General features: G+C 40.7%; 1 protein-coding gene across 1 annotated transcript in view; it reads right to left on the bottom strand.

Annotated features, from left to right (window-relative positions):
• LOC104504190 (gamma-aminobutyric acid receptor subunit beta-3) overlaps window positions 1–12,304 on the bottom strand; it is a 31,417-nt gene continuing 19,113 nt past the window's right edge. Inside the window, exons 6-7 of the mRNA XM_010153003.1 lie at window positions 11,182–11,426; window positions 1–429 (exon numbers count right to left, since the gene is read on the bottom strand). Of these exons, the coding sequence (XP_010151305.1) occupies window positions 79–429; window positions 11,182–11,426 (596 nt within the window). The 3' untranslated portion in view covers window positions 1–78. The remainder of the gene's footprint in view (window positions 430–11,181; window positions 11,427–12,304) is intronic.

Raw genomic sequence — 12,304 nt, 5'->3', positions numbered from 1 at the left:
ATAAATATATATATAAACTCTGCAGGCAAGTAGTACTTCACTTGTTTTAATTGAAGTCCTTTAAAAAAGTTCAGTCACTCAGTTAACATAGTATAGCCAGTAAATTAAGTTGAAAAGAGAAAATGTGAATGGAAACACCATTCTTGACCATCTGTCGATGGCATTCACATCTGTTAGATCAGGGATTTTTATCTTCAGTTGCGAAGACCTTCTTCGTAAATGGCCCCTCTTGCTGTGGGAGCCTGTTCTTTCTGACGAACGCCTTCCGAGGCTTTCGCGGTGTGAGCTTTGTTTCCTGTACTGGATTCCTGAGTTGTCGAAGGATATGGTTGAATTTCTGGCATCCGTAACGCTGGTGGTGACCTCATTGCTTGCCACCTCATTATGAATTTCAAGCGATGTTAGCAGAATGTTTCCATGGGTGTCCACCTTGGGGGAAAAAATAGAAATATAAATTGTTTCAAAAGACTTCACATCTATCAGCAGAATGTGGGTGTATTTAAACCTCCAAACCCATACGTATTTTAAGAAAGCAAGTAGTCATTTTAAGCATGTGATAATCTTAGAAAAAAATGGCAATATTCAGCTGCTTAAAATTAGACAAATACTTAAACACTTTTACAAACAGGGTTATCATCATACTACCAACATCCAGCACAAAACCATATTTGGCAAAATCAATCACTTTCCCTCTAAATCAGACGTGTTTTAAAGGAGGGTGAACTACAGTTCGTTGAAAACTCTGTTGCTGGTGGTGGGAGGAGAGGGTAAGGGATAGATTCTCTCTCTGCTACCTACATGTGAAGTTTGCTAAAATCACAATAATTCTGACCTGCTGAATTCTCTGAATTTTGAAATCACAGAGCTTACTTACAACTTCTCTCTTGAACTTTTCCTTCCAAAGCCATTCGCACAGTTTTGCAATCATGGCAATGCTTCACTGCTGGGCTTTACCTCTTGGATAAGTGATCTTAAAAAGCAACTAACTTGGACAAGAAAGCAAGCTGCTGAAGTGAGGAAACAGGTCCACTCTTCCTTTCTACCTCCATATCCAAGAGGCGGTGAGTACAGTGCGCTCAGGTGAGCAACATGATGCCATTTTTAGTAAATAAGTGGAAGGTTATGATCATTCAGAGTCCTTAAATTCTGGTTCAGACTCTCCAGTCCCCCTGAGTAGCAATGGAGAAGGAGCAGCACAGAGTTGGGTATGGCTCCTTCAGTCCAGAACTTCCAGTTTCCACGAGCGGCACTGATGGGCAGTCCCAAATGATGCTGTCTTAGATGGTATCTGGTAGTTCCAGTGGTGAAGCACCCCATTCCCTTGTGCCCCATGCCCTGCATGCTGGAAGAGGGGCAGAGAAGACAGCTGGTGCATGGGTTTGCTCCAATTTTCCGGCCAGCTTTTGGGACAGGACGCTAACCTCTGAATGTAAAGTAAATACTCTGTGCTGGGGTTTTTCAGCCCATGAATGCATATGTGATGCTGTTCAAGTGAACTTGGTTCCCCATTTTAGAAACAGATAGTGAATCATGGTATACAGGCTAATTTCCAGGTTTACGTATACGATTTTTTCGTACTCCAGGTGATCCTGCTCTGGCAGGGAGGTTGGACTAGATGACCTCTAGAGGTGCCTTCCAACCCCTTCCACCCTGTGAATCTGTATCTGGGAAACCACAATTCATCCTGCAATTAATACATCTTTCTAATGTGCCATATGATCTAGCTGTGTTAACTGTGCAGCAGTTGATTATCTCATCCTAGAAGCACCTGTTTAAAAGCAGCTGCGAAAAGACACTATTGTCATGGCCTTTTGAGGTTTGTACAGTCGTCCTATACCACATCCTTTGCAAGCCTTGTGTGAAGCATTAGAAGTATGTGTAGTTATGTGTCTGCCCATATGCATTTACGGTTTTTCAGTCCTGTTAGAATTCTGTAAAATGGATATTTCTTTCATCAATTATTGATGCTACAGCTTATCTTTTCTCAGTGAAAACAATTATATAGTGTATGAATAATGCTTTGTCAAGCTTCTTGCAAATGGAAAAAGAATTTAAAATGCCATGAATGACATACAGGCAGGTAGGAAAAAAGACCCTAAAGTATCCAACAAATCCTGCTGTTGTAGGCAAGAGTACATTATGCTGATGAACATCTATAAATAAAAATAAGCAACGTGAACCAAAATAATGGGGTGGAGAAGCCTCAGTGGTGATTAAGAAGAATTTATTTTCCCCATGACAGAAACCCATTGGGTACGAAAGTATGAGCTTGAGGTTTGCAGAAACAAGTTCATGCTGTTGAGCAGTATCTGTAACCAGGGAATACACACAGCTGTAAAATACAACCATGGATACCATCAGTACTTATGGTGGTCTCTGAATATAACTGATTCAGTTTTCTCTGGGTTTTTATATTACAAAGTGTATAAATTACGATCAGGATTTGTAAACATCATTGTGTAAAGTATCTCTACTATCTACATTTTCCTTATGAGGCTTAAAACTAAACCACTCCTCCAGGCCCCCACGGCATCACAAGTCATTTCCTTTCCCACCTCCTCCCAGGCTTTGAGAAATGTCATCCAGCTCACTAAAATTGCCCCAGCAGAGGCCATTTTGCTGGGCTCGACCCTGGCAGCACTGCCTTCCCCTTGCAGGTCTCCACTCCCTTTCCTTCCACCACCACTCCCTCAGGTCTTCCTGATCTCTCCCACTTCTGTCTGCCACCAGCATAAATTCAGACATTAGCCCATCCATGGGTACTTTGTCTTTCTACACCAAGCCCTGGATGTTTGTATATGAGGTATCATCTGAAAGCTTGTATTCTGGATGGTACATTTATGTGTCCAGGCTTCTCCTGCCCAAGGAAAGTATTAATTTGATTCCACTTGTTCCATCACATTGCACAGCCTGCTTCACCTCATCTGTCAACCTAACGTAGCTTCTTCCTCTGCTCTGCCAGTGATGCTGCCCCTTTTCACTGCTCGTCACTGCATCTATAGATCAAACCAGAAAGGTGGTCAAGGAAGTTGCAACATTTCTGTATATGCTTTGTCTGAACATACCATTAAATCCTATGAGGTTGTATGACAGAATATATTTTCTCAAAATATCAAATGAGACATATTTGGAAACATACGTTTGAAATGCATCTCCCTGTTAATCAAGCAACAGACTTTCACGTCAAATACAAGGGAGGAGCAGATGGAGAGAAGAAAAGGTCTGCAGAAATTGAAATCAGGCTTTTGGTCGGCAGATATTCTTGAGACCTATTCCTGCAAATTGTATTGATTTCTTCAGAGGTTTAGGATAAATCACCTAAGCTCTCAACAAAGTTAGAGCAATGTATGCTAATGCTTTGTGACAACCTTAAGGTGATCTTTTAAATTATGAATACATGCAACACGTTAAAAAGTATTTGCACATAAACATGGCTTCTGAATGATTTAAGCAATTATTTAAATGACTCTGAGAAATGTGCATAGGCTCTCTCAATGAATAAAGAAGAAAACCAATAATGGCAGAGTATCCTGTTTGAGTCAACTCATGTTTGCCTGCATATACAGGTAAGGCAAAATCCTCCATGAGTGAATGTGAGCGCAGATCAGTGGCTCCAGGCAAAGTGTTACTCCAGACAGATACAGATTAAGAAAAGTAACTTCACATCATGGCTACACATGATGAACAAGGACAATGTCTTTGATAAAACTTTAGTTTTACTCTTTATGAGCCTTATAATGTAATTTTATCACTTGGCTCAGAAATGTCACTATCCGTGCACTGGAAATTCTCCCCAAAACGTAAACACCAGGCATTGCTCTTGAACCTCATTATAAATAAGGGACATGACATTGTGTATTTGCCCAAGACCCCTTCAGTCCCTATCATCATGCTTTAACCTAAAACCTTCCATTGTCTCGCTGTGCCACCATGCTTGTAGTCCCCTTTCTGCCTCACTGTGGCTGTACCCAAAGCCATTCATTCCTGTTTCTCCGCTGTGGTCTCCACTGTTGTCCTCCCCAACACAAGCCAGGGCTGGTTGTTTCCATGGAGTGTTTCCCAGTGAGCTCATGAAAGCAGATGGAAACAGCTGAGTACCAAATCATTAATTAATTCCCTGCTGAATCAGCGCAGATCCAAATACGCAAAACTGATGCTCTTATTTCAGCATCAGTTTTAATTAAACCCCATCCCTCCCACCTCTGAAGAACTACAGCTCCTGCACCAGGGTGAGGTGATTGAATCTCACATAATTGTTTGGAGGCTGAGAACCATGAAATGCTGAGAGACATTTTATACATGACAAAACAGATTCACCTCTGAAGGTTCACCATTTCTGAACTGTATGTGTTACAGCACAAAGAAAAAATCCAAAGACTCTAGCAGCCTCATGTCATCACACAAAAATGACCACAACTTACCTAGCTGAAGCCAGAAAGTGGAGAATTAAGGTAAGGCTCACAAAGAACCTCTGGTCCTTGCTCTTGTAGGAACAGCATGTCTACAATAGGCTTATCTTGGATTGTACATTTTAGATATGAAACTCCAATGCCCTTTTATACCTCCAAAGTCCTGAATCTACTTCTCAATTCTAGACAAGATACTGGCTCATTTAGATGTTAAATATTATATTTTCAAAGAAATGCAAGCCAAGAACAAGCCGCTACTGAACATCCTTCTCCAATCAAGATTCTTGGAAAACTTCAGTTTTAGTGCCAGTTTGGAAACACTCTACTAGGGTAGGGGAACAACCATAAGTTTTGATTTACTATTAGGTAGTGTCTCAATTATTTCAGGTTCATTTAGTTCTCTGCTTAATATTCCATAAATTTCAAGGAGTACTTTACAATGAAATCTCTTTTGCCTCAAAAATCTTTCACTTTAATACACAGAAAGAGAGTAGGCACTTTGTTCAAACCCCATAGGTATGTTTAGGAGTTCATCAATCCCAAATTTTTAAATACCATGTAAACACTTTCCATCACATGAAGCAATATAAATGCAAATAGTGGGTTTAAATAACACCATGAAAAGCTGTCTCTGTAGTTAGTCTTGTATTATTTTACATCAAAATTACTATTCAAGTACATTATTGCACAAAATAGATCTTCTCTTGAAATTATAATAAAGTGGAAAGTATTTTTGGTGGAAATTGTAATCTAGACTGCAGCTACCTGATTCTCATCTAATCTGCCCTGGTGTAAGCATCTATGGTTATGCAAGGGGCAAACTACCTGGTACCAGTTTTCATCCTCTTTGCTTACATATAGATTGCTTTTCAACTTGTAGAACAGTAAACGATCAGGCCCTAAGTGTTACCTGTGCTTAAAGCAAAATTTGTTGACCACATTATGCCTTGGATATTTTTTAAATCATTTAAAACTGCAAGCACAACAAAAATGATAGTGTTCAGTGTTCTCCCTCAAAGTTGATACTTCTCTCACTACCACTGCAATATGTTAAAATTAATTAATAAGCTCAAAAAATGGAAAGAGACAATTACGTTACATTAGCCTAGCAGATGAACCCAGGGTAGCCGGCAGAACTGGGAAGACGGAAAGATCTTTAAAAAAAAAAGAACATATGAGGAAAAAAAAATTAGGAAGTCGTACCTTAGTATCACTGTTCACCAAGTAAGAATGGAGTTTGACAATTAACCTTGGTATATCTGAGCTGACGAAGAACAGGAAATGAATGTATGGTCCTCCCTTCCCCTGTATTTTACACAGTCTGTGGATTCTAACACTCTCTGGGCTGTATTACGGATTGCATGTACAACCCTTATTACCATCTCTGGATTTGCAGTGTTCATACTTGTGCAAAGTGGCTGTAGGAGGATATTAGTACACGCATGAGTGTCCCAGTGCACACTGATTGTCCCCATTATAAGCACTACAGGACTAGAGTTCTTCCCACAGGAACTGTGCTCGTCACCCTTGACAGATATTTTTCAAAACCTGCCACCTACTCATCACACTGATGTTTCAGAAATATCCCACTGTTCAAAACAGCACTGAAAAAAGTATCCAGGAAAGATGAAGATGCACAGGAGAATACTGGCAGCTTTGTTATTCTCATGTTGCCCAATTTAAACTGAGTGATAATTCTGCCACAGCAGCCAAGATATCCATTCTTGGAATAAAACCTCACTTGTGAGAGGGCTTGCTACAATTAACAATTCTTTAAAAGCGCTAAGTAGATGTAAGTGGCCTGAGTCTCTATTCTCAGCAATGCCTGGTGGGAAGCTGCCGCCTTAGCTGACAGCGGGGGTTTGAGCCAGGAATCTCCAGAGCTAAAAAAACATGCGGGAAACTGCCTGACGAGAAGGGCCTTTTTATAAAGGGTTATGCATTATTTTTGTTCAAAGGAAGCTCTTCCCACATGTCTGACAGCCACGGGGGGTTGAAGCTTGAGTGAGCTTGTGTGATAGTTACCCTCCTGATTGATGCCCTGGGGCTGAACTTTTGGTCCCACCAAACTGAAAACATAAATTGCCACAGCTTGAACTAAGTAGCAGTATTTTTAGCAGGGGACTGTAGCAAATCATAACTTCCATGGATTGGCCCAGAAGGAGCAATGTCCAAAACACATGCTCACCAGCTGATTATGCCAGTAGCCTCTAACACAAGAGTGAACAAGTGAGAACAGGATTGCCTTAGAGCTCTCCCATGCTGATTTAGTTGTAAATTAGGCTGTATCTGAGCCTTATTTAAAAGAAACAATTTATGTAGCAAAATTGAAAGTGTATGGGGAGCAACAAATGATGCCTGAATCTGCCAACACAAACCAGAGAAACAGAACTGATCTGTTACAATGGTGATCAATTTGCAAAGGAAAATATTTTCAGAGGCCACCCATTCTCTTCTGACAGTTCTTCCACAGAGGACTTCAATTTAGGCACTGATACAATAGGCAGAAGAAATATAAAAAAAATAAATTTATAAAAAATCAAGATTTTCTTCTTCCTTTATCCTGGAGTTTGTCCTTCTATATGAACCAGTGTATCAAGGTTTTCAAGTTTTCAAACCAGAAGTGGTACATGTAAGGAAATCGGTTTACACAAGGAAAGGACATCCTACTTTCGTCTCCAGTAACTACGGTTTGCTAGGAAAAAGCTGGAGAAGTTCAGCAAAAAATACTATTTACAGTGCATTATCTGAAATAAGATACGATGCAAACGCAGTCAAGAGACAGCTAAGTGTGAAATTTTCTTTGTAGTCAGCTGCTGATCCGCAGATGAGTCATTCGTAAAGGCTCGCTCAGGTTTCATCTCATCACCAGCTCTGAATCTTCTGAAACCATGCCCAGAGACTCAGTTTAGTCAGACGTGCCTCAGTCACCGTGCCACGCTCAGCTGTGCTACACGGGAAAATACAGGGCACAGTTTTCCTCTCCCCACTGCTTTTCTTTGTCACCTCTGCAATGCGAGGTCACTGGCCGTGCCTTTGCTTTCCCTAAAGCCTGGAACTATCAGGCTCGTTGGCTTTAGCACTCGGGCAGAGATGGCCAGAAAGCTGTAACTGGAGCAGAGAAGCCAAGAGGCAGCTCGGCAGCAGCAGCTGGTGGAGCTCTCCTCAAGGCAGCAAGCCTCAGTGGCAGCAAAGCAGGAACAACTCAGACAAAAGTGCCTAAAAGCTTGGCATTGGAGAGGCATATCCATAGCAGTGGGACCAACATGGAGATGGCTGTACCAGTTCTGGCTTTTCAAACCCATAAACTCTGACACAGGACAATGCACATGCGTGCCTGAGGAAGCAGAGTTACTGAGCATGAACCGTGGCTGGTTTGCAAAGTAATTAGCAAATAAAACACAGACATACCCACATCTGTGGATTTTGCCTAGAACATTTTTGTTATTAAAAACTCTTCTGCTCTACAATCAAATAAGACTAAGAAAGCATGAAAAGCCCAAAGCAAGAAAGATGCGTAGGTGTTTATAACCAAGCCTGCTAGCCTGCACTCTAGACTTCAAGCCTCTGACATGTAAAAAGTGAATTATAATAGCAGCATCCATCCTGGTCCTACTGGTTTCCATGGGCTCCTGAGTGAAAATAACATGGCATTTTGCCTCCTCCTGCTCTTCTTCCCTATGCCTGGAAAACAGACACTTCCTCAGCAGCACTCGCAGTCTTGGGTACCATCTGAGCAATGCCTGAACTCAGGGCCTGAACGCCAGGCAATATGTTGTGCTGCTTCTGCTGTGCTAGTGCTGCCTCCCAACACAAACAAGTGATTTCTCCGCCTGAGCACTGACTCAGGCTGGACCTGATTACAGTGCGGAGTTGTTCCATCACCAGCATCTAATGTGCACACTAAATGGACTAATGTTTGTTTATTTATTTGGTTTGGGATTGTTTTGTTTTGTTTTGTTGTCTAGGGCGCTGAGCTAGCACTCTAAATCAGTGACAGGGAGCTCATGCACCATAGTTCGTATACAAACAAATTCAATTACTAGAACAAACAGCAACACAAATCAACCCAAAATGGTAGTCTTAGAGACAGACTAAAAATAATGCCTTCTTCCAGTTTTACATTTGAACCCTGTTCAATCTTCTTTCCAGCACAGCACACATTTAGACAGTCATCAAACAGTCGTGACAGCTGCAAAGAGGGCTGCCTGGTTTTAGGCACTCTCTCTTTCTTTAAAAATGTCGCTTAGCCCCAAATTACGTGAGATTTGAAACCTTCCCTTTCTGAAGGAAAACACAGTGCATGGAAGCCTGAAGTTTCACCGAAATGACAAATAATTTCATTGAACTCATGCAAGTAGTCTTCATCTATGGCTCTGAGCCTCCCTTACTCAGCAGTATGCCCTCCAGTTTGTGACCCTCTCCCAGGACATCCAGTCCCTGAGTCCCAACTCCAAAGCAAGAAGCAGGCAACTGCCAAGAAGCCATTATTTCCATCAGGTTCAATGATCTTCAAGAGCCACCAGAGGAGAAGTTGGAAATTAATGCTTCTTTACTGACCCTGAAGGGGTCAGAGCCAAGGTTAAAGAGCTTTCAGGTACTGTCTTCCATGGGAAATGTTAAAAACTCTGGCATGACCACCTGTCCTGCTATATTCATGGATGTCTGTACAGCATAGTACACAATGGGCATCATCCAGAACCATGGAAACCATTTTCCTGCATCAGGGCTGTGGAAGCTCTGGTAAACTTTGTCCAAAATAGACCTGCTAAATGGATTTTCCCTGAGCTGCTCACCCTGAAAGCAATGGGACCTCTTACCTGCTCTGAGCAGTTCCCTATGCTTTACATCTGCCACTTTCTCAAATGAGAAATTCAGATTTGACATCCTACATCCACTGCATTTGCATTTTCTGTCTATGTTTTGTTTCAAAGGAAGATTTCTGATCCGCTCTACCTAATGTCCCTGTCTTTTCCAGTGGTATGCTGGCACTGCTGCTCTGAAGGCACTGAATCCAGTGACTGCATTGAAGCTCTGTTGACTTCACCAGCTGAGGCCTGGAGACAAAATGCTTTCCACACAGAATGGGACCATACCTCATTACTTATCCTGTGTCATTTGAAAGTAAGCATTCACAGTCAGTATGAGCACATGCATTTCTACAAAGCATAGAGTCCCCTTTCACAGCTGGGACTCCAAGGGCCAAAGTAACACTCTTCCTTCTGCTCTGGTGTGCTGAATTTGTATCCTAATTTCTTTCATGCACAGTTGATATGAAACCAGCAGAAAAGTCAGAACAGCCAGTGATATCTGCTTAGGATGGCCCAGGAAGGAAAGAAAAGGTTGTAAGTCAAAAGTGAGGAAAAAAGGTTGATAATTATATGATCAGATCTGGGATATAAGAATGGCATGATCTGGGTACAAACCCCTCTCATTTTCATTAGTAAAGTACGTGTGTTTGTTTTGACAATATAGACCAATTGATCTCAAGATGGAAGAACAGTCAGGCATGGGGTGCTACTGGGGCCATTAGCAAGACTTGTACTGAATTATGTAAATCATTTAAATGGATGAGACTCACCAGATGGCTTTCATTGGGAGAACTGAACCTTAATGCATACATCTGCATTACCTGCTTGCAGCTAAAATTTTCTCTATTGCTTTCAGTTCTGATACTCTTTTTTTCCCATCTGCTTTTGTTATTATTATAACTTCTTTTTTCCAGGAAAGGGGATTCATTCTTGATTCTAGCTTAGTACTAAGTAGTGCTGCCAACTGTGATGAGAATTTGGTTTCATAATATAGTGGACAAAAATGGGTTTATTGGTTCAAAAATTATTTCACAGATGTGAGCATTGATAATTGGTGTAGTTCTGTATTACATTTGCTTAGCGGACAGAATCATTGGGATCAAAGAATACAGCTTAAAATTACCTTTATGATACTGATATTTAATACAGGTAGTAGTTTTGTCACTGTGAACTCTTTTAATTTATAGCTGATAGAAAAAAACAATCTTATGCAACAGAACTGAATGAAAAAGCCTTACTGGGAGCATTTTATCCAAAAAAAAAGATGTTCTATTCAAACTGACATGGCTTGCTAACATCATATATTGCTGAATACCTTGAATTTTTCTTCCAAAGGGAGAAAAAAAAAAAAAAAGGCTATTCATTGGATAAAGTAACAGTCCAGGCAAGGAAATAGTCTGGGGTGTAATCAGCGCAGACCATGCCAATACTGCGCTTCAGAAATCAATCTGAAAGTTTCTCTAGGAATTTTCTGCTGGCCTTAAACAGCAGCAGATGACAATGCCACACACAGCAGTTAAGCTATTCTGGCCAATTAATTAGCATGGCAGAACTAATCCTTTATCTCTTCTCTCCCATTCTAAATGCGTCTGCTCTAAGTGAAGTGAGAAAAGTACATTCAGATCCTGGATTCCCTTATGTAGGTGCTTAAACAAAATCACAATTAAATTATATTTGATTTAGACAAATAAATGTGCTTGTAGATCTACAGATCTTTATTTTCAAGCTAGCTGCACTCCCATTGTTTTCTTCTCCCAGTTACTTGTCATACAGATCATACTCAGTTCGATTTCTGCATGTCTGAATATATTCTGTGTAGGTTGCTCAACAAAAATATGCCAACGTTTGTCCACAAAAAGAACAGGTTGGTGATTTCTTTAGGCAATCTTTTTTTGTTCATTTCATACAGTTAGGTTTTGCAATAAAAGCAGAGAGACTATATATAAATTAAAGAATCCTACCCGGTTGCCTTCAAACTTTGACCGATCGTTGTTTGCCTTTGCTGTTTTCTCCGCAAGTTTCTTCTGCCTTTGAGGCCCTTTTCCAAAGAAAATGTAGTTGACAAAGGCGTATTCAAGTAAGGCCAAGAAGACAAATACAAAGCAGCCCATAAGATACATGTCAATGGCTTTAACATATGGAATTTTAGGCAGAGTCTCTCTCAGATGAGTGTTGATTGTTGTCATAGTCAGCACAGTTGTAATTCCTACACAAAGAAAAAGAAGGCATATCTTACAACTCTAAGTGGATCATACTTCCATTTTATTTTCCTTTTTTTTCAAATTTGTCTTGTCAGTGTAAAGAAGCTTAAAAATTTGTGAAAGATGTCTCACAGGTGACATCACTGCAAATGAAGTAAAATTAAAGCCTGTTGCATTATTACTCTGTTAGACTATTTCTTTCACGAAACCAGGGGAAGCAGCTAACAAGAGGGCTTGGCACCACTGCCCTGAATTAACATAGCTTCACAGAAACCAGTGTAGCTGTACTGAGGATCTCTTCCATAAAGACCAAACTGATCGATGACAGGAAGGCAAATAGCCTGCCAAGCATTAAAAGGCATGCTCTTCCAGCCCGGTGCTGCTCAACATAATGGAGAGAAGGTTTTAAAATGTAACCAAATGAATTAGGGGTCTGGACAGATAAAAAACACATGCACATATTAAGGCAGAGTTTTAGTATGGATTCTCAAAGATTCCTCTCACACAGTTTTAAGTATCTCAGAGTTAAGCGGTTGGTTGTAGTTAGTCCTGTACAGTGTCTCTGTAGTAGAAGGAGAGAGACAGACACCTTTCTAGAACAGTTCATGCCATCTACTTTAGACACGTATCTCAGCAAAGGACAATACAGAAGAGGGCTTTGAGATGACTAGTTTAGAGCAGTTGTCTAATTTCTACATAGAAAGAAGTGAGATGAGCAGTGAGACGCTGAAAGGTATTTGCATTTGTGAGAAAAAAATGCCAATGAGGGAGAGCAGCATTTTTATAGTGATCAACTGGACACTAATAAAGTACCTAGAAAATCTACAAGGTATGTCAAACCCTCATTTATTTACCTAAGGATGGACATATCACCTGTAAATAT

Source organism: Eurypyga helias, unplaced genomic scaffold, assembly GCF_000690775.1.
Source record: "Eurypyga helias isolate BGI_N326 unplaced genomic scaffold, ASM69077v1 scaffold4466, whole genome shotgun sequence".
Taxonomy (NCBI): Eukaryota; Metazoa; Chordata; class Aves; order Eurypygiformes; family Eurypygidae; genus Eurypyga; species Eurypyga helias.
The sequence above is the reverse complement of the archived record's forward strand: the minus strand, read 5'-3'. Positions and strand labels throughout refer to the sequence as shown.